The sequence below is a fragment of the Alligator mississippiensis genome, chromosome 10 (genome assembly GCF_030867095.1).
Source record: "Alligator mississippiensis isolate rAllMis1 chromosome 10, rAllMis1, whole genome shotgun sequence".
Taxonomy (NCBI): Eukaryota; Metazoa; Chordata; order Crocodylia; family Alligatoridae; genus Alligator; species Alligator mississippiensis.
In genome coordinates, this window is record NC_081833.1 from 39766358 (window position 1) to 39787555 (window position 21198).

Here is a 21198-nt window from a genome sequence, read left to right on the forward strand (position 1 = left end):
ATGGAAGCCTGAAAAAAGCTTAGTCCTCTTGTTTTATTCATTTTTGCAACTGATCAGTTATTACATAACATGGAAAACAAAGACTTTATCTCCGTCTCATGGCAGTGAGTAGTGTTAGGGTATAACTGCCAAATGCCAAAATGTGGTACAAGTCTCATTCATGTCCTTCTTGACTTGTGAAATTACTTCATTGGATAGTGAAATGAAACTCATGAGCCAGATTTATCCATGGTGTCAGCACACAGACTAATTGTAGAATGACAGCAGGAATGGATTTCTACCCTAACTGTAACATTAACTGGAAAGTCAGGATCTTTTTTCAGAAGGATGTTTCAGCAAAAATCTGATACCAGTGTGGTTAGGGAGAGTCTTGGGTCTATTTATGGGTTAGCTCAAACTTTGGGGGAGATAAACGTGCAGGTTCACTTTGTCCCCAAGCTTGTCTTTGCAAACAGCGATAGCATTTTCTCAGAGAGCACTTGGGACTGATGAGACTATGAACCAGATGACCATGCCCTATCAAGACAGAACATATACTAGTGTGGTGAGCCATTGTTGCAGCCTGGTAAGAAGTAGAACTCTAGCCTGGAATCACTGCTGTATAAAAACAGAGGAGCCTGCCTATAAACATCTTCACCACCTGCCAAATACCAGCCAGGGTCTTGTGTACAGCATTTCAGCTACATCATTCTACTGCCTAAAGCAAAAAAAAAAAAGTAACAAATGGGTGCATTTGCTTAGGAACTTTCTTTTCTTCACTGAATATTTCACACTGAATCTGCTCTTCAGGGAATTTTAACTCATTCCCAAAGAAGTGAAGCAGACACATGCACTACTTTTTTCACTGAACAGCAAATTAAAAAAAATGAATTAAACCCCGTAGCAATACAGATCACCTTTGATGTGCTTGCAGTGTGGAAGGTACTTAGAAGCAGTATGCTTGACCAACCAACAATGACCAGGGTTGATTCCTTGATCTGCTTCATGCTTAAATAACAGCAAACTTAGATCAGCCCTGCAATACTTGGTATCAAACTGCAGAACTTGCAGAAAAAACAGTAATATACTTGCAGTAATATAACTTTCTTTTTATACTTGTAGTAATATACTTGCAGTAGTATAACTTTTCAAGTTGGTGTAAATGACTATTGTCATTTGAAATGAACATCCTGAGGGAGAGAAAAATACTGTAAATAATTTGGGTTGTTAAAGCCTTAATTTCTGGAGTTTTCTATTACATGGGTGTTTTTATTGAAAAAATCCCTTGACTCCCAATTCTGCTCTTACATTTCCCAAATTTTTACAACTTTTGTTGCAAAATGCTTCATCAATGGACTCCCAGGAAATGCTACCTAAGTAACTGATAGTCCAAAGAGTCACCATTGGGAATCACTGATAATGTAAACTAGTGCAGCCTTATTCAACAAATTGTTACCCAGTGGTTGATCTCCAGAAATCCCAAACAGGGGATGCTAGAGTTCACTGAATTATCACACTGACAGAAAGAGGGAGAGCACTTCAGAAAATAAAATATTTGCTCCTCTTTTCCTTTGGTAGGTGACCTTATGTTCCAACACTGTGAAGAAATATGAAACGGCGCTGGTGGTAGACATAGATGGCATTGGAGAGGAAGTGCTAGCCCTCCTAATTACAGCAAGGTATTGGTACTTTGCTTGCAGCTGTTCCCCCTTTGTCCCCATTTTACCTGCAATGTGCTGCCATATACACAATTTGCAGGATTTAGCCTTTCATCCCTAAGTAATAAGCATAAATTAATGAGATTATTCTGCATAGTTGAGCACTAAAGCTAAATCTGATAGGGGAATGACAAAATATTGAAAACAACACACACAAAAAAGCACTTGTCCTATAGATAAGGGAAGGACCGTGAACATTTTTCAGAACGAGAAGAGTAATCATATTCATTGTTGGCTTGACTTTTAGTACATGCAGCATTACAGATTTAAGGTGCAAGCAACCAACAGCCATCCCATTTCTTCACAAGTATTATACTTGAATGGGGTGGCAACAAAAGTGGTACATTTGTTCCCTGCAGTGGAAAAGCTGTTTGAGACATGAATGGCAACCAAATGAGAGATGAAGCTAACTTGTCGATTAGCATGCAAAGCATGAGAGAAGAGACTTAGGCCCAAATTGTGAATTTTTATTAAGAAAGAACAAATTAAAGATATTACAGAAGGAAATCATTGTTCATTTTAAAGAAAGAGCTCAAGTTCAACAGCATTCCTCTAGTCCTCTTGGTCTTCTGGCATCGCACATTTAAGTGAGAGTTCATTCTTTCCAAGGGAGATTCTGTAGGGCAAATTCAGCCTCATTGTAACTCAGTCAGCTTGCCTGAATTACAGCAGTGATGTATTTGGCCGTCTGGTTTAATCATTTATACACCCAAAAATATGCACAGACATACATCATACATCTATATATGTACATGTATGTGATTTACAGATTTAATGCTACCATAAGTGCTGTCAATGACAGTGGAGTTTAGCCAATACTGAGTGCTTTAGCAAGTCCCAGCTGGAGTTAGTTCTGTAAGATAATTTTTGAGATTGTCATATAGGAACAGTAATGGACATAATGTTCAATACCCTGGGGGTCTCTGAGCCCCAATTTATTAATTAATGCATTTTCTTGTCTGTCATTAAATCAGTCTTAAATCCTGATTCATGTTTTGGTGTAATGATCCAGAAGATAATGTGTAGGCGATGCAGGGCCACAGGCAGAATGAGAAGACAAGAAAAAGCTCAGAAAGAAACAAAGGCCACCCTTTCCAAGCAAGATCTTATGGTAGGAACTCCAGGTTATTTCAGATGGATGCCAGCAAAAAGCCTCAACCGTACGGCAAGCCAGGGTAGTTCCTGTGCTTTTGGTCCTGACTGCTGGGGTATCTCTGTAGTGTCTCCACAGCAATCATGAGACACCTCTGAGAAACAAGCCTCCTCTGCATGCACTGGATGCTGAAAAAATGTCACGTGGTCCCTATTAGAGCAGGGCTAGGCATGCCTAGAACCACTCTCTGGGGCATGCCTGAGACTGAGATCCTGGCAGAGCATCTTTGGGCACATGCCATAAGTGGTTACACAACTTCTTCTGGCAAACAGCACATGCAAAATAAGAGTGAATAGGTAGGGCTGGTTTCTCAGTAGCAGTCTCAGGATCCCTGTAGGGCAGAATGGCTCAGCAGAACTTGTCTGTCTCTCCTCGCTGAGAGTGACCACTTTCTTTTAAGATCTTGATTCGATAGGCTTGGCTATACTTAATTAACTAATAATGCTTCATTAAACTGGAAGTTGAAATCTGGTTGGGCATTAACCAAGTTCCCAGGCCATTGCTTGGCTTAGAGGAAACCTTTCTTAAAAGCACTCCTGGCATAGTGTACAGAAGTTGATTGGGTTCCCTTCCATGAAGCACCAACTGTCTATCACAGTATGCTAGAAATGTGGAGCTCTGCTAAAGAGAAGAAAAGGCTAGTTCAGGTGAAAGAGGTAAAGTGCTAAAATGGAGCATAAAGACATGTACAAAAGACATGTAGGCCTTCCAGGTCCACAGGAGCTAATGGGACCTGATTGTAGAAATGACTTGGTGATTAGAGGTCTTAGCTTCACGAAACTCTAGGGAGCTGGTTGGGGAAAAAAGATTTGATGAGATCCCAGGAGATTTGTTGAAAGTGGACAGCAGAAGCTCAACAGGCTGAATTACTGCCTGGCTTCATTTGGCTCCCTTCCTTCATTTTTGAATTTTGGCATGCTAGCTTTTGTTAATCTGCTAGCACCTTAGAAGTAGTGAGGATAACAAATGGCTTCAGACAAGGAATTTGAAGAGGGCTGAGAGACAGACTAAGAGATGAGGGGGTTGGTAATGGCACTCACTGTCTCACTCAGCAAAGACTTCTTGTCACTGGCTGGTGCACTGTTGTAAAGTGAAATAAATAGATGAAAACATGAATGACCAATATTCAAACTTATTTAAGTGAAAGATCAAGATAGCTATAGAAACTGATAATGGGTGATCATTTACAGTGGTAAGATCATGTGGCAGTTCTTTTCAACTGTGACTATGACAGATTTATAGAAAAGGCCACTAGTCTGCAAGAGAACAGCAATTTGCTTTTATACAGATACTGTGTGGAATCTTGCACCCCCCAAGTCCTATCTAATGTCATTATGTCTGTTTCTTTTGGGAAGGATTTCACATGGTTGGAGCCCCAGCTGGTACTGTCAGGGCACTGTTATATAAGGGCTCAGAATACATCATGAAAGCATTGCTGTGGAGGAGCTGGCACTGCCAGATTCCTCAGAGGCCTTGTGTGAAGGGACCTTCTGTAAGGAAGCTCAGCATGCCAGCAAGGCCATGGGGAGAAATTATACCCTGCCTGAATGCTTGCTGGCACTGATGGAGCACTGTTGTGTAGAGACCCATAGCTGATTCCTCGTATGTCCTTTAGTAGAGGGTGTTGATTAAAAAGTGAATAAAAAGAATTTTAAGATGATCAATGGCCTTATGGATGTAAAGCTTCCATGTGACAATGACAAATGTGTTATGCTTCGTTCACCATATTCTGGGAATAAACAAACTCTCTATTCTCTGGGTATATATAATGCTTTTTTTTTTTGGCTAGATGTGTTGTTCCACCGCTCCATGTGGTTAACCCTGTTGTGAAATTTGGGCGGTGTTTTCTGAAGTACCCCTACCAGCAAATGGTGACACTCATAAATGACAACGACCTTTCAGCATGCTATGGAGTTCTCCCTCAGGTTTGTCATCTCATCCTTCCCTTATCTCTGGCCATTTTCATGGGACTGTTAGAGCATGGGAGGAGGATTTCCGGATTAGACAATGATAGGCAACTCTGAGTGCCATGTGTTTCCTGCCTCAAACATCCTTGGTCTTTGGGCTTACATGGTCACTTGAAAGGGCATCTCACAGCATGGAAATCAGGAGTCATTAATTTAAAGATGTAATGCTATATCTCCAGCAGGGGTGTCTTTCTGTGAGAGGTTAAAAGTCATAGGGAAATAGGGATGAAAGCTGATAATTGAGCCCATAGCTGGTGGTGTGTGCCTTGGCATGCTCTAATAATTCATACTATAATCTATTTAGTTTTGTTTACAACAGTTTTTTACTATCTGTACAATACCATACCATTGAATGTAGCCCATAACATTTGCTTCTTACTCTCTGATGCTCGTAATACCTCTTTAGATCCTGTCCAAGAGGAGGTTGCCTCCTTAACTGGAAGCAGCATAGATGCAACTGTGTGGTGTTTTGGGTGGGCTAATTAGCAATTCTTAACAAAAAACCCAGTAACTTTACCATGCAGACACAGTCTTAGAGGATCATAAACAAAAATGTACTTCCTTACTCTTTTTTCTGTTTCCACACATTGATGCTGTCCTGTATCTTCTGAGGCACCAGCAAATACAACTATCTGTCTTCTCTTCCTTTTGACTGAGCAAATCTTCTCTAACGAAACCTGCATATGCTTGAAATGGGTCTTAGGGCTCATCTACATGTTCATTAATGCACTGTAATTACACCACATATTAAGTTTAGTACCTGTAATGACAGGTACTAATTTTATGTGCCATAATCAGCCCTAGTGCACATTAGCACAGATTAACTTTTTTTTTGGTGATGCTCCTTATTACACATTAGACTAAATCTACTGAACATTAGCATGGACTTTGCTCACCAAAAGAGTATCCAGAAATTGAGAGTTTCTACAAAAGTAATTATGAAGACAAATTTTGGTTATGTCTTTGTGCAGGAATTTGAGGAGAATCCCACTGTTTTGTATTCCAGTCCTGTGCCTTGTGGTATTATTCAGCCTCACAGCTCTGTAGAAATCCCTTTAGCACTAGAATCCCAGGTGACTGGAGAGCAGGACACTACTGCATACATAGCTGTGTTTGGGAGCAAAGAATCCCCACTGGTAAGACCATAATGAAATATGTCTTTTGTTGGTTTGAATTAATGTTCCCTCAGGAGTGTGAAGGTCTCTGCTGGGAGCAGCCATTGTTGTTCTTATGGTGCATGAAATATATTTGTATTGAAACATTTAAGTTCTTTGCACTTCCAGGCATTTTCCAGCAACATCAAAAGCTAGGGTAACAGCAACTTGCATAATTAGTATGTAAATACCACTGCAATATCACTTTAAGTAATTTTAGGTTACTTGCACTGTCCCCATCAATAGTGAGGATAGACTGAAAAAACCAAGACTACTTGGATTGCAGAAAAGATGAATAAGGGACAAATCCTGGAAGTGCCAAGGACTCTTCACTTCTGTTGAAGTCAAAAGGAGTGGAGGAAGCTCGAGTCCTTGCAAGATCATTTCCTATAAAGGAGTGCATGGTGCAGAGATGATAAATTGGGTCTTTTGGTATTCCCTTTTCTATAGTCCAAAAGGGGATTCAGTGGTATTCATCCTTACTGCTACAGGTTCTAGTACTGCTTATTCATCAGGGAGTTCATCCTTACTGCTACAGGTTCTAGTCTGGGTGGGTGCTCCAAGGGGGGGCAGAAACTTCTCTCCTGCAATCCAATATTCATTGAATAAATGAACAAAGGCAAGATGCAATGGCTCCATTTCAAGAAGAGATGTGGATATTATAGGGCTGTGTGAAACAGCACTGTTCCATTTTGACTTGCATTTCAACGGAACCACATTTCTTTTCAAATTTCATTTAGATTTGAAACTGCCGTTCTGTTTCGTTTTGTCAAAACAGTTTTGCTGTTTCAAGGCTGTTTTGATGTTTTGCCCATAGGCTATAATGGAGAAGCTTGAAACAGCCTATAACTTTGTCACTTCTGTCCTGATTTGGATGAAACCTGCAGGAGTGGTAGCCCCTTCTCACAGCATGAAGCCTGCCAAGTTTCAAGAAGATAGGTGCAGGGGTTTGGGGAAAACTGCACCTCAAGCTGCGGACAAGCAAAACTCATGACATGGATGACACTGTGTGTGTTAAGGCACAGCAGGATGAAAGCTGCAGGCCTGCTAGCCCCTACTGAGGCCACAAAGCCTGCCAGCTGTCGAGGAAATCGGTGTAGGGGTTCTGGGTTCCGGGGCCCTGCACCTCTAGCTGCTGACAGGCAAAACTCATGACATGGGTGCTTGTGGGACTGTGTCCGTCTTGGAGCACAGGGGGGTGAAAATTGCTGGCCTGCTAGGCCCTGCTGAGGCCATGAAGCCTGCCATCTGTTAAGGAGATAGGTGCAGGGGGAGTCTGGGTTCTGGGGCCCTGCACCTCAGACTGCTAACAGGCAAAACTCGTGTGTGTGTTAAGGTGCACCCTCACTCAACTGACACCAAGACAAAACAGGGCAGTTCAAACAATGCTGCCTTTTATGCAGTTTTTCCATCCCTCTGCCAGAGCACTGGGATTGGAAGGGATCTCAGGGAAGGATCACAGTCACTGGCCAGCTACACAGTCAATAATGAGAGCAGTCCTTTCCCCTCCCCCCGCTTCCCCCTCCCTTACATTAGTTTCTGTTTCCTTGCAGGCAAGCCCAGCTTGAGCATTGAAACTCGAAACGTTTTGAAATTTTCTAAATGTTTCAACTTGCCTTGTTTTGTTTTGAGGCTGTTTCGAAGCTCTCTGTTTCATTTCAATTTGGCTGTTTCGAAATCAAAATGAGTCGAAACAGCGTTGAAATGAAACTGCTGGTGAAATTTCACACAGCCCTAGTGGATAATGTCTTACCTATGGCAGAGTGATTAGAACACTGTGCTGGGAAGTAGGAAACATGCAAGTTCTGGCTGCACTTAAACTAAGCCTCCCGGTTCCTGGATGAGTTCCCTAACTGCTCGGCTGTTGGGATGAAACATGGATGGTGCACTCTCCTTCTCTGGCATCTAACACTTAGCCATGCATTTGTACCTGCAAACAATTTCAGGGCTTGTACTCACTGAGGTATGTGTATGTATAGAGCCATGTACTTGTCATGCCAGAGTGCAGTCTACTGCTTGTGCTCAATAGCTACTTGAGCACTGACACTGCACATGGAATAGCATTGCAATCTGGGCAGGGGTGCCAAAGTTAATGCTATTTGGGTGCATAAAGTAAAACTGGATCCTGCCCCTTGTCTCTTAGCATTTAAGCAATATTGTTTGCTTTCTTATTTCCATGGCATCTTGTCAGCAGTTGGGCTTTTTAAATTTTTATTCTAATTTAGGAAGAGGATATTTTGAGCCCATGAACTCTGTAGCCTAGTGCAACAAGACTATTGATATAATTAGTTGCCTTTCATTCACTGGGAAGATGACTTGGAATATGTATCACCATTTCACTCAACCGCTCTGTTCTACTGGTCTGACCCAAGTGTAACAAAGAGCAGAAGGCTCCTGTTACACTGGGGTGAAAGAGCAGCATGAAGAGCCTCAGGCAGGGAAAGCTGCTCATTATGAGCTGTCAGGGATCAGGGATTTACCTGCTACAAATACTGCCTAACCAGCTGTGCTACAGTAGCATGCTGGGCTAGAGCCCTGCAGGGGAGACAAGGTATCATTACAGTAGAGGCCAGCAGCAGTAAGTCACCCTAGGGTTGAGCGCGCAAGTTAAATCAGGAAACACTTGCAACAGCTCAGGGAGTCCCCTGACCAAAAGGAGGCCAGGCCAGGGAGATGTATAAACACAGGCCCTGAGTCAGGAGAGGCAGTCTGGCCCTCCAGCCAAGAGCTCCAGAGCAGGAGCAATGCAGGAGAGCTCTTAGCTGTCACTGGGGCTATCTTGAAGGCAAGCAGAATGCTGTTGCCCTACAAAGGGATACTACCTAGGGTAAGGGGAGGCCTTGTTTTGCAGGCAGGTGGCCATTGTTTATGTTCAAACCAAGAAGGGATTTAGTTTGTGTTGTAGCCAGTTTCAACCAGCGGTTTGGGCATGGCTGAAAGGGGAGTGTGTGGGGGCCATAGCCAGGCATCTGAGGGGCACATGGTAATTTTATCTACAACAAAGTGCCAGGGTCATGTCAATGTTTAGGACCTTGCTAGGGGCCTTCATTCAGGGCATACCTTAGGTCTGAGGGGGCAGTTGGAGCCTAGAGACAGAAAGCAAGAAAGGCTGAAGCCGAACTTGGGCAGGAGCCAGACAATGGCCAGGGGGCCTAGTGCCCAGGAAGAGCAGAGCCAGTGCCAGGGGATCCTGTGCACAAAAGGACAGACAAGGGTCAGGGGACCAGGAACACAAGCAGGCTCAGCAAGTGTATTTCCCAGGACAGGGCAAAGACAAAGCCAAATGAGGCAATCAAGGGTTGGAATCCAGAAGCCAGGCTAAGCACAGTAGGCGTAAGTTAAGGAAACCAGCGAGAGAAAAGGGGCTGAGGCTGGGAAGGGTGAAGCTCCGATCAAGGTGTAAAGGTCTGAGGTGTCCAGGTATCAGACTGGGGTTCAGTACCCACCAAAATTATTAAGTGACATCACCTGTGAGGCATGGTCATGGTTGTTGGCGAGGTTGGAGGCCATGATTTGCTCTTCAGGCTAACAGGTGCCCTGGGGAAGGGCACTGACAGGCCATCAGGGTCCACCTAATGAGGGCAGGGTGGAGACCAACAGGAGCCAGGAAGAACCAGCTGGCATCTGGGGCCTGCTTTAGGACCCATTAGGCAGCCTCCCTTCCAATCAAACAATTACATCAAGGTATGGCAGGAAAGTAAGAAGGGAAGGCACTATAGAGCTGGAGCAGCTTAAGGTTCTCATGGCCACAAGGGGGCGTTGCAGCCACCCCTGGAGCACAAACCTGGTTACATCAAGGTTGAGATTTTCAGGACAGCAGATTTACAGAAGAGCAATCTACAAGTTAGGTGGTACCATTTAAATTTCTCATGCTTTTGCACACTTCAGAGACAAATAGGAGGCATGATTCTTACAGCAGAGAACTTAAAGTCCTTGCTTACACTAGTGTAACCATCAACTTTAACTGAGTTACTCCCAAGTTACACAAATGCTGTACAAGTGAAAAGCTAAGTTATAGGGAAGTATTGGGAGAACATGAAGGAGCAATAAGAATGGGTGGAGATGGGCTAGAGAAAGAGGAGAAAGAGGCGAATAGGTGGAGAAGAGAAGCTGGAGAACAAATGTGGATGGCATGGTGGAGTAAGGCAAACACAGGGCAATAGATTTCCTTGTCTTCAGCTGTTACTAATCTAACCTTCACATTAAGATCACTTAAAATTCTAGATCTGTTTCTGTCTTTCCCTGCCAATCTGTTGTGTTGAGGGACTGCAAACACAGCTACAGTCAAGAAATATAATGTGAATGAAATGTTCCTTTTCAACCTTTCATATTTTTGTTTTTCCCTGTTTCCTGGAGCAGAAGATCCATTTAGTGAGTACTGGAGAAGGCCCAGTTATCTATGTGTATCCCGCTCAGATAGATTTCGGCAACATCCAGGTTTTAAAGGATATTTCCAGGACACTCCACCTCTCTAATCAGACTGTTATTCCTGCATGGTTTCGGGCACAGATGGTAAGTGTGCTGTGGGGCTATTTTGAAATGAAACTGTGACTTGGAATGTTTTGATTGTGACAGCCTGTGACCTGATTTTTATATGCATACTTCTCAAAATTATCTCAAAGAGAAAGCAAAATGTGCATGACTGTACACCAAGAAAACAGCTCTTGTTCTGCTCTTGCTTGTACCTGGGCAACCCCCATTAATGTCACAGAGTATGTAAGAGCAGAATTGGGCCATTGCCCATCTTTATAATCATGCTCTTGCCTTTGATGTAGCTCAGGGAGTTTAGCTGTGCTACTTGTGTGTATGTACCTATATGATGAAGTCAGAGGACATCTTATCTCTTTGTTCCTAAAAAGGTTGTCCACATAGATTCTCTTGTTGGGGCCATACACATGACTTCTGGCTTGTGCTCCAACTTTGCGCACAGAGCTTTAGCTACATGGGACATGAAAGACCTGCCACATATTAATTATGGGGAGATGAGCTGGATGTATACTGATTCTACATGTACTGAGGGTCTTGGCATCTGGGTCACTGAATAGAAGCTACTTTGTGTTTAAACATTAAACTATACAAACAGTGAACAACCAAGAAGTTGATACAGGGTCTGTGTATTTTGTAGTGGCCCAAAGGAAGGCCACACAAATGATTAGAGGTTATACAAGGAGAGGCTGAAGGACATGGGACTGTTCAGCCTGGAAAAGAGAAGACTCTGGGGGGACTTAGTGGCAGCTAAGTATATAAGGAGCAAACATTAGGGGCTAGGAGAATATCTGTTCACCAAAGCACCCAAGGGGAAGACTAGGAATCTAGTATCCCAGAGTATCTCCATGTCTTTGGGGAATATCATCAGAAAAAGATAGTCACATTGATTAGCACCCCTCTGGCTTCAGGGCAAGTCAGCTGGGATCAAGTGAACCCAGCAAGAAATAAATCCAGGTGTTTTTTGAAGGAATCCAAAGTAGGTGCTTGCACCACCTGTGGGGGGAGTTTGTTCCATACCCTGGACACACACACACCATAAAGAACTTTTATCTAATATCCAGTCTAAATTGGCCTTCTTGGAGTTTATGGCCATTAGACCTTGTTATCCCTTGGGGAGCTCTGGTGAACAGATGCTCTCCCAAATCCCGATGTACCCCTCCTATGAAGTTGCAGGCTAGCACCAAGTCCCCCCTGAGCCCTCTCTTCTCCATACTAAAGAGTCCCAAATCCAGACTAGATATGGCCTGAGGAGTTTGATAGAGCCTAACTAGACCCACTATCTGTGAAGTTGTGTCCAACTGGGTTTGGGCAGACATTCATATACTCTAAGATAATTACACTAATATATCAATCTAATGTAAAAATATACCAGGATCAGGAATAGATTGTGCAGCTGCCCTGAAGTGGTATGTGCTACTACACTGTTTCAATTGTATGCAGTGAGCTAGGTTACCCTAGGATGGGATCAGACAGCTGAAACCTGACCTTGTATCAGTAAAGAATAACACCTGATTCTTTCAGGGCTAATTCTTCTCTGGACTGGGTAAAGTTACCTCAGTTTAGAGATGTATTCCGTCTGTCTGCTACTTGTTAAATGGGTAGTATGCTGATTACATTGATGTATTTTGTCTGTCCACACCATGTGCAAAACTTAAGCCTCATCAAGCATGTTTAAAAGTGTTGGCTACAAATGTCCAACTCGGAATCCTTAAAATTCTGGTTTATTAGGCGGATTGAAACACTGTAATGAAGTTAAATCATAAACCTTGGGGCTGCCCCCCTACACACACGCACAGTAGCAAGCTACAAGAGTCAGGTATACCTGTCCTACAAGCGCTGGAGTCTGCCGTCGATGGCCAGCCGAGGCTTCTTTCAGCGTGGTGTTATCCTCCAGAAGGGGGTCGCCGGCTGGTCCTTCTGGCTGGACAGGTCGGGTGCTGGTCGAGTTGAAGATCAAGAGGGTGCCACTGAGGGTCACTTTTAACTGCTTTTTATCTGTCCTTGGCAGACTTTGGTGACTCCCCAGTTTTCAGGTTTGCCCAATCCAGGGGTTGTTGACCCTCGTGGGACTTCCCCCCTCGGTGGCTACTGGATGGCATCTGTCAGTCCCAGGGGTCGTCTGCATGTAGGTGCAGGTTTGGGAGTCCGTTGATGAATTTTGAATAGCGCTCTGGGAGCAGTCGATCTGGAGATATTCAGCCCAAAAGTTGGTCCCCGGCATTGATTAACTCAGGCCAGGGCTTCTAGCCCTTGATCAGTGACGTTTAGCGATGTCCGGGTTGCTACATTGTCTTCTATTGAGTTCTTCTGTTGGTTGATCTGCAGTTTCCTTAGGTGTTAATTGCTGCCTGCTGCTACAGTGTTACACATTCAATCACTGATTTACTGGCTCTTTCAGGGGCTCTCCTGATACAGGGAAGTGGCAGTTTGACTCCTGCCCTTGTTAACATTGTTACTAAACACATTTATAGTTAAAAGTTGAAAGGTGAGTATAAAATATAAGCTACAAATGCCATGGCACACAAATAGATAAAAATACCAAAATACATGGGGAGATACAAAATGCACACCTACAAATTTTAAAACACAATTCCTTATCTTAAAGTGAAAGAGAGATTTGGGGCTCCAGAGGCAGCTCTCGGAGACCATAAAAACTAAGGAGGCGGTAGTCATGGGGGAGCTAAACTACCCAGACATCTGCTGGGAGACGCAAACAGCAAAGTCCCACCATTCATGCAAGTTCCTATCCTGTGTACAGGACCTCCACCTGACGCAGGAGGTACATGGTCCCACTAGAGGGAATGCCTTACTGGACCTGGTATTGGCAATGGGGGATGACATGGTAGGAGACCTACAGATCGGTGGTCACCTGCGGGACAGTGATCACCAAATAATAGAATTCACCATAAGACATCGAGTGGGTAATGTAACTAATAGGGTGAAAGTGCTAGACTTTAGGAAAGCTGGTTTCAATGAACTCAGGTGTTTAGTCAAGAACGCACTGCAGAGTAAGAGTTTTCAAGAGTTGGGAGCCCAGGAAGGGTGGCTGTGCCTTAAGGAAATGATCCTTCGGGCACAGAGGGAGATGATCCCGATGCAGGGAAAAAGGGGGAAAGGGGCCAAGAGGCTTCCTTGGCTGACCAGAGAAATCCAGAGCAGTCTACGGGCTAAAAGGGGGGCATATAAAAAGTGGAAACAGGGATAGATTACTAAAGAGGAGTATACCTCCGCTGCTCACGCTTGTAGGGAGGCAGTTAGACAGGCCAAAGCTACCATGAAGCTGAGGATGGCATCCCAAGCTAAGGAAAACAAAAAATTGTTCTTTAGATATATAGGGAGTAAAAGGAAGGCCCAGGGTGGAATAGGACCTCTACTAAATGGGCATAAGCAATTGGTGATGGACAGGGGGGACAAGGCTGAACTCCTCAATGAGTTCTTTGCCTCAGTGTTCCTAAGCAAGGGGCAACACAAGGCTCTCACTGGGATTGTAGAGAGGCAGCAGCAAGGCACCAGACTACCAAGCATAGACCCTGAGATGGTGCAGAGGCACTTGGAGGAACTGGATGCCTTTAAGTCAGCAGGCCCGGATGAGCTCCATCCGAGGGTACTGAAGGCACTGGCTGACATCATTGCGCAGCCACTGGCGGGAATATTTGAACGCTCGTGGCACACGGGCCAGGTCCCGGAGGACTGGAAAAGGGCCAATGTGGTCCCCATTTTCAAGAAGGGGAGGAAGGAGGACCCAGGCAACTATAGGTCAGTCAGTCTCACCTTCATCCTAGGCAAAGTCTTTGAAAAAATTATCAAGGCTCACATTTGCGAGACCCTGGCAGGAAAAATTATGCTGAGGGGAAACCAGAACGGGTTCGTAGCAGGTAGATCATGCCTAACTAATCTAGTCTCTTTTTATGATCAGGTTACAAAACACCTGGATGCAGGAGTACGGGTTGACATTGTTTACTTAGACTTCAGGAAGGCCTTTGATACGGTATCCCACCCCATACTGGTGAGCAAGTTAAGAGGCTGTGTCTTGGATGACTACACAGTCCGGTGGGTGGCGAATTGGCTAGAGGGTCATACCCAGAGAGTCGTAGTGGATGGGTCGGTATCGACCTGGAAGGGTGTGGGCAGTGGGGTCCCGCAGGGCTCGGTCCTTGGACCGATACTCTTCAATGTCTTCATCAGCGACTTGGACGAGGGAGTGAAGTGTACTCTGTCCAAGTTTGTGGATGACACAACTGTGGGGAGAGGTGGACACACCGGAGGGCAGGGAACAATTACAAGCAGACCTGGACAGGTTGGACATATGGGCAGAAAACAACAGAATGCAATTCAACAAGGAGAAATGCAAAGTGCTGCACCTAGGGAGGAGAAATGTCCAGCATACCTACTGCCTAGGAAATGACCTGCTTGGAGGCATGGAAGTGGAAAGGGATCTTGGAGTCCTAGTGGACTCCAAGATGAACATGAGTCATCAGTGTGACAAAGTCATCAGAAAAGCTAATGGCACTTTATCGTGCATCAGCAGATGCATGATGAACAGAACCAAGGTGGTGATAATTCCCCTCTTTCCGGCGTTGGTCAGACTGCAGTTGGAATACTGCGTGCAATTTTGGGCACTGCACTTCAAGAGGGATGTGGATAACCTGGAGAGGGTCCAGAGAAGGGTCACTCGTATGGTTAAGGGCTTGCAGGCCAAGCCCTATGAGGAGACACTAGGGCACCTGGACCTCTTCAGCCTCTGCAAGAGGAGGTTGAGAGGCGACCTTGTGGCTGCCTATAAGCTCATCATGGGGGCACAGAAGGGAATTGGTGAGGCTTTACTAACCAAGGCGCCCCTGGGGCTTACAAGAAATAATGGCCATAAGCTAGCAGAGAGCAGATTTAGACTAGACATTAAGAAGAACTTCTTCACAGTTCGAGTGGCCAAGGTCTGGAATAGGCTCCCAAGGGATGTGGTGCTCTCCCGTACCCTGGGGGTCTTCAAGAGGAGGTTAGATAGGCATCTAGCTGGGGTCATCTAAACCCAGCACTTTCCTGCCTATGCAGGGGGTCGGACTTGATGATCTATTGAGGTCCCTTCCTACCCTAACCTCTATGAATTTATGAAAGAGGAAGAAAGAAAAGGTAGAAGAGGAAAAACATATCCAAGGAGGGGAGAGCAACTGCAGGCAAGAGGAAAAGGGGGCTTTCTGCTACATTATTTCCCCCCCCCGACATCGGCGTTACACAAGTGCGATGTCACTATACTGTTTGAACACCATTGTTCAGCTATATAGACAGGAGGTGTGTCATCTTCAGCTGGTTTGAAGTTAAAACAAAACTTAGGCAGTTAAAAGAAATAGAAAGAGAAAAGCCTTGGGGGGTGGGAGAGAGAAAATAACATAACAAGGTTGATTTGAACAGTTACAGTGGTATAGTTGTCTCTTTGTTTATTAAAATATGACTTTGAACTCAGTTTTTTACACACATCTTGTTATATTGATATTCTAAATAGCATTTAAATCCTTAAGAGAAGTACAGAGAAAGAACAAAACAAAACCCAAAAAACAAAGTACACATGACCTTTAATAAATATCCTTTTGCTAACCAAGTGGAATATAAAACCTTTTGAGAATTGCTGCCCTTGTTTCAAATATCAGAACAACTTTCCAGTCCAACTGGATGGAAGTGTTCTGGTCTGGGATCCACAGACAGGTTTAATTTTTAGAGGGGGTATTACCAATTATTCTTATTATATTTTTATGATATCATATGTATTTAAACTGTGACAACTTAAACCAAACAAACAAACACAAAACATATAACAAGACAACACAAACAGACAAGACAATTTTTGCCATGGCTGTGATGAGGAAGATGCTGCTGATGGTAATGAAGCCTCGTGGTTTGTCGGTCACCTTTGACTACACCCTGGTTTCTGCAAAAGAAAACAAACACGCACAAACCTGCCAAGGAAAACTCCTTGCAGTGGCTGATTATTCATATTTACAAAGTGCAATGCTGACATGTGCAGTGGCAGTGCACACAGCATTTTCCATTCTTTGGGTGCTTTTCTTTTATACTGAAAAAGTGGAGCAGTTACCTACAGGAGGGTGGTCATCCTAAGTTGAGGATTTTTTTGGCCTTTTCCTGCTTCAACATCGGGGTGGGCACTGATCAGCCCATCCGATGTGTATTTTCCAACAACTCAGAGCCGTTCCTTCCTGCTAGCCAAGAAGGGTGGCCGGCAGGATTAAGAGATTGGTTACCCTGTTTCTCGAGGGTCAAGTGGTTGGTGGCTCACTTTTTTTTTTTTTTCCAAGCTGAGTCACTGGGATGCTCTCCTCATGACACAAGGAATCCTATTAACAAGGCTAGATTCAGGGTTAAATCTGTTCTGCCCCCTTAAGCAGTTTCAGTTGGGACACATGATTTAGGTCCCATTTTCCTCCCAAATACATTTAGCGCAGCTCCGGTGTCCAGGAGTGCACTGGTATGCTCTTGAGTTCCCACCGTAACAGGTATTCGGGGTCTCCCTCCTGGATCCCAACTGAGAGTCCCCAATTTCTCCCATGAGCCAGGGCTTTGCTCAGGGTTCCCATTACGGGGGCTCCGTCAGTGCTCCTCGGAGACCGGGGCTGAGGCTGCTACCCTGTTAGAAAGGGGAGGTGTTGCTCCCTCCCCAGTCAGCTCTGCCATTCTGATAAGCAGCTCGGCTACAGGCTTTCCATGCCATCTCCCTTTTGGTTCCCCATGCTGCATTAAAAACTTCCACGCTGCTGACCGAATCCCGTTTTCCCCCTCTCTTTCCTTTGATACCCTCGGGTTAACCCAGTGTGGGCTGGGGCAATAATTTGGACCCCCAACCCCCCTATCAGTTTTGGGGTAGGCACTTTCATTAGAATAGGTAACCATATAATTCGGTGTGTCATTAAGCTTTTCTCTGAACTGGGTGGCTGCAATCGCCCCACCTTGATGTCCAACTAACCTCTCTGCATCCTGAGCCCAGGCTAGGACTTCTCCCAGCACATATCTCCCGGTCTCTCGGAGCAGCCCCATCAGTCCAATTATGGACTGATGCATGCCTTCCTGTACCTCCTTCCAAAACCCAGGAGGGTAATCTATGCTTCTTATGTCCAATGTCCGTTTGTTCTCCTTGTCTAGGGGAAGAACCGTCCCTGACAGCAATCCCAACATAACACACCAGATCACATAGTCCCTAACAGGTTTCCCAGGTGTCTGGTGGCTAGCCCCAAACTGTCCCTTAAATGTCTTTCTCCCCAAACTGATCCCCAAACCCACTATGCTCCAGAGAATATTGTCTCCCCCAAAGCTGTCCTCCTGATCCATAGCTGCCTGAATCTCTGGGGTGGCGCAAGCCCTTAGTAGGCGGTGCCATTCCCGGACACTCAGGGTTTCACAGTCCACTACATTCAGGGATTTCTGCAACCACTGTCCCAAATTCCTAATGTTAGCAGATCCCAGGGTCTTGCCCAGGGCTGCTAGATCAGCTCCCCTGAGGGAGACTGTTACCTGTGTGGTTTCTGTGGGTTTTCTCTGAGCATCCCGAGTGAGTGAGGTCCACGTGATTGCGCTCACCTCAGGCACCAGGGTCCTTTCCTGATCAGACTTGGGGTCTTCAGGAGAGGGCTCCCCTGTATCCTCTGGATCTTTCCACATCTCCCCACCCCAAATCTCTCCTGGATTGAAGGGGATGTCTGGATCCCTGGCTTGGTCTTCCCGGATGATAGCTGCTACTTGCAAGCTGCGCTCCTGGAGTTCCTTTTTCAAACGGTTAGTGGTATTTAGACAGGGGCCATGGTTGACCTTGGCTCCCTTCTCGTCTTGATATTTAGCCATTGTCTTTACCAATTTTTACAAGGCTTCTTGGCTAGCCTTTTCTTGGTCCAATAATTCCAATTGTTGGGCATTGTCTTGATTTATTTTTCTCAATTGCTCATTTTCATTTTCCAAGTTCCGAGACAACCCCTTTAGAGTCTGATTACTGGTTTCCAATTGGACACATCTATCTTTTAGAATTTGGATTAGCTCCTCCTTTTCCTCAATTTCAGAGGCTCGCTGAGCTTTTTCCTCAACTGCTGTTTTTACAGCATGCCATAGCAGCCAGACCAAGGCACTGTGTTGCCTTTGAACCGAGGGTTTTTCACAAAGGCAAAATCTTTCAAATTGGGATTCATTGTCCCCTATGGAAAAGCCTGGGGTGCACACATCCTCCCTCCATGGGCTGGGTCCAGCCTTCAGAATCTCCCTATGGAGAGGGGAAATTTCCTCCCTCTGTACCCACTTATCTTCTTGGCCTCCTGCTCCAACCTTAGGGTTTTTTTTCCTAAACAAAGACATTTTCCTCAACATGCCTCAAGCCTGTCAGTTTCCTTGAGCCCTCGCGCTCCCAAACAACTCTGCCCTGCCCCTGCAGTTCTACAACCAAATCCCTTCCTTGGGTTATGTCCACCCCCTTGGGTGACTAATAAATCCAGACCCTCCTTGGGTCTGCCCACCCCCTTGGGTGACTCTAAATCCTAGTCCACCCCCTTGGGTGACTTCTAAATCCAGACCCTCCTTGAGTCTGTCCACCCCCTTGGGTGACTATTGCCCACCCACCTCCGTGGATGTGGGTTCTATCTGGAGACACAGTCTCCCCAATTGCCAATCTGCTAATAATCCTAGAATAATGCCTGCGTTCTCCACCAAATAATGTTGGCTACAAATGTCCAACTTGGGATCCTTAAAATTCTGGTTTATTAGGCGGATTGAAACACTGTAATGAAGTTAAATCATAAACCTTGGGGCTGCCCCCCCCACACACGCACAGTAGCAAGCTACAAGAGTCAGGCATACCTGTCCTACAAGCGCTGGAGTCTGCCGTCGATGGCCAGTCGAGGCTTCTTTCAGCGTGGTGTTATCCTCCAAAAGGGGGTCGCCGGCTGGTCCTTCTGGCTGGACAGGTCGGGTGCTGGTCGAGTTGAAGATCAAGAGGGTGCCACTGAGGGTCACTATTCACTGCTTTTTATCTGTCCTTGGCAGACTTTGGTGACTCCCCAGTTTTCAGGTTTGCCCAATCCAGGGGTTGTTGACCCTCGTGGGACTTCCCCCCTCGGTGGCTACTGGATGGCATCTGTCAGTCCCAGGTGTCGTCTGCATGTAGGTGCAGGTTTGGGAGTCCGTTGATGAATTTTGAATAGCGCTCTGGGAGCAGTCGATCTGGAGATATTCAGCCCAAAAGTTGGTCCCCGGCATTGATTAACTCAGGCCAGGGCTTCTAGCCCTTAATCAGTGAGGTTTAGAGATATCCTGGTTGCTACATTGTCTTCTATTGAGTTCTTCTGTTGGTTGATCTGCAGTTTCCTTAGGTGTTAATTGCTGCCTGCTGCTACAGTGTTACACATTCAATCACTGATTTACTGGCTCTTTCAGGGGCTCTCCTGATACAGGGAAGTGGCAGTTTGACTCCTGCCCTTGTTAACATTGTTACTAAACACATTTATAGTTGAAAGTTGAAAGGCGAGGGGTATAAAATATAAGCTACAAATGCCATGGCACACAAATAGATAAAAATACCAAAATACACGGGGAGATACAAAATGCACACATACAAATTTTAAAACACAATTCCTTATCTTAAAGTGAAAGAAAGAGGAAGGAAGAAAAGGTAGAAGAGGAAAAACATATCCAAGGAGGGGAGAGCAACTGCAGGCAAGAGGAAAGGGGGCTTTCTGCTACAAAAGGGTTAAAGGAGGGGAAATTCACTTCCAGAGTCTCCATCCTCTGCACTTTCTGGCTTTTACCTGTCTCTTCCAGGTTCCTATAACTAGTTAGGGATTGACAGCCCTCTAAGCAGTTCATTTGCTATGTTATTACCTATGTCGCCTTTTTGCTATCTGTAGAAATATGGGTGCCAGATTTTAAAGCTAGTGCCAGGTGGGCTAACAGTGCTCCTGCTTCAACCTCTCCAGTGACTTGCTGCCCTGATTTATAAGGTCCAATTCATAGCAATCCCTACAAATATTTTGAAGAATCAATAAGAGCAATAAAATTGGGTGATTAGCAATGGTCTTTTTGCCCTGCATGGATGGCATGCTTTGCTAATGCACAGCCCTCATGTTTGAGCTCTGTGATTCCTTGTATCAAAACTGTCCTAGAACCTCTAAGAACAATGCTACCTGCGATCAGAGGTCCAATGGACAGCAAAGGCAGCAGCTCAGTGTCTCAAAAAGCTTTAAGTGTCATTGAGGGAGTTGTGGAAACATTTTCAAAAGGTTTGTCCTCTACAGTGGGAGCTCTGTGTAAGGATTCTCTAATTTTGTGGTATTTCACTTATACCAGTGGGCAAGGGTAGATCCAGGTGGGATGAAGTGGTGCAGTTTCACCCTCCTTTGATTCCTGGTAATATCTCTTCTATTTCACAGCCCTGCAGATTGTTTCATGCTCAAACTAAAAAACTTAAGTCAGGTGCAGTAACATTAACTCAGGTGTAGAAATGATTGACGGCGAAGTATTGGAAGCACTGTCGACACTCTCAAGAAGAGTAGACTTTGCTTTACAAATTTGAATAAGAGATGTACATTTAACTATAATGACTACAGGACTAATGACTATTTTGACCATTTTTGCCTCTAGTTTCTTGTGTTTTTAAAGATAATATCGAATCTAGCAAATCGGTGAACATTCTCATAAAGTTATATTTGTTTTTGCTTAAACTGAATAATATAGCACCGAACCCCTAGCATGTTAGTAAA

At 44.9% G+C, this 21198-nt stretch overlaps 1 protein-coding gene across 2 annotated transcripts in view; it reads left to right on the forward strand.

The window, feature by feature from the left end:
• HYDIN (HYDIN axonemal central pair apparatus protein) overlaps positions 1 to 21198 on the forward strand; it is a 443140-nt gene that overhangs the window by 201714 nt on the left and 220228 nt on the right. For both annotated transcript variants that reach the window (XM_059713716.1, XM_059713715.1), the window contains exons 15-18: positions 1558 to 1658; positions 4640 to 4775; positions 5789 to 5953; positions 10331 to 10483. In XM_059713716.1, the coding sequence (XP_059569699.1) occupies positions 1558 to 1658; positions 4640 to 4775; positions 5789 to 5953; positions 10331 to 10483 (555 nt within the window). The remainder of the gene's footprint in view (positions 1 to 1557; positions 1659 to 4639; positions 4776 to 5788; positions 5954 to 10330; positions 10484 to 21198) is intronic.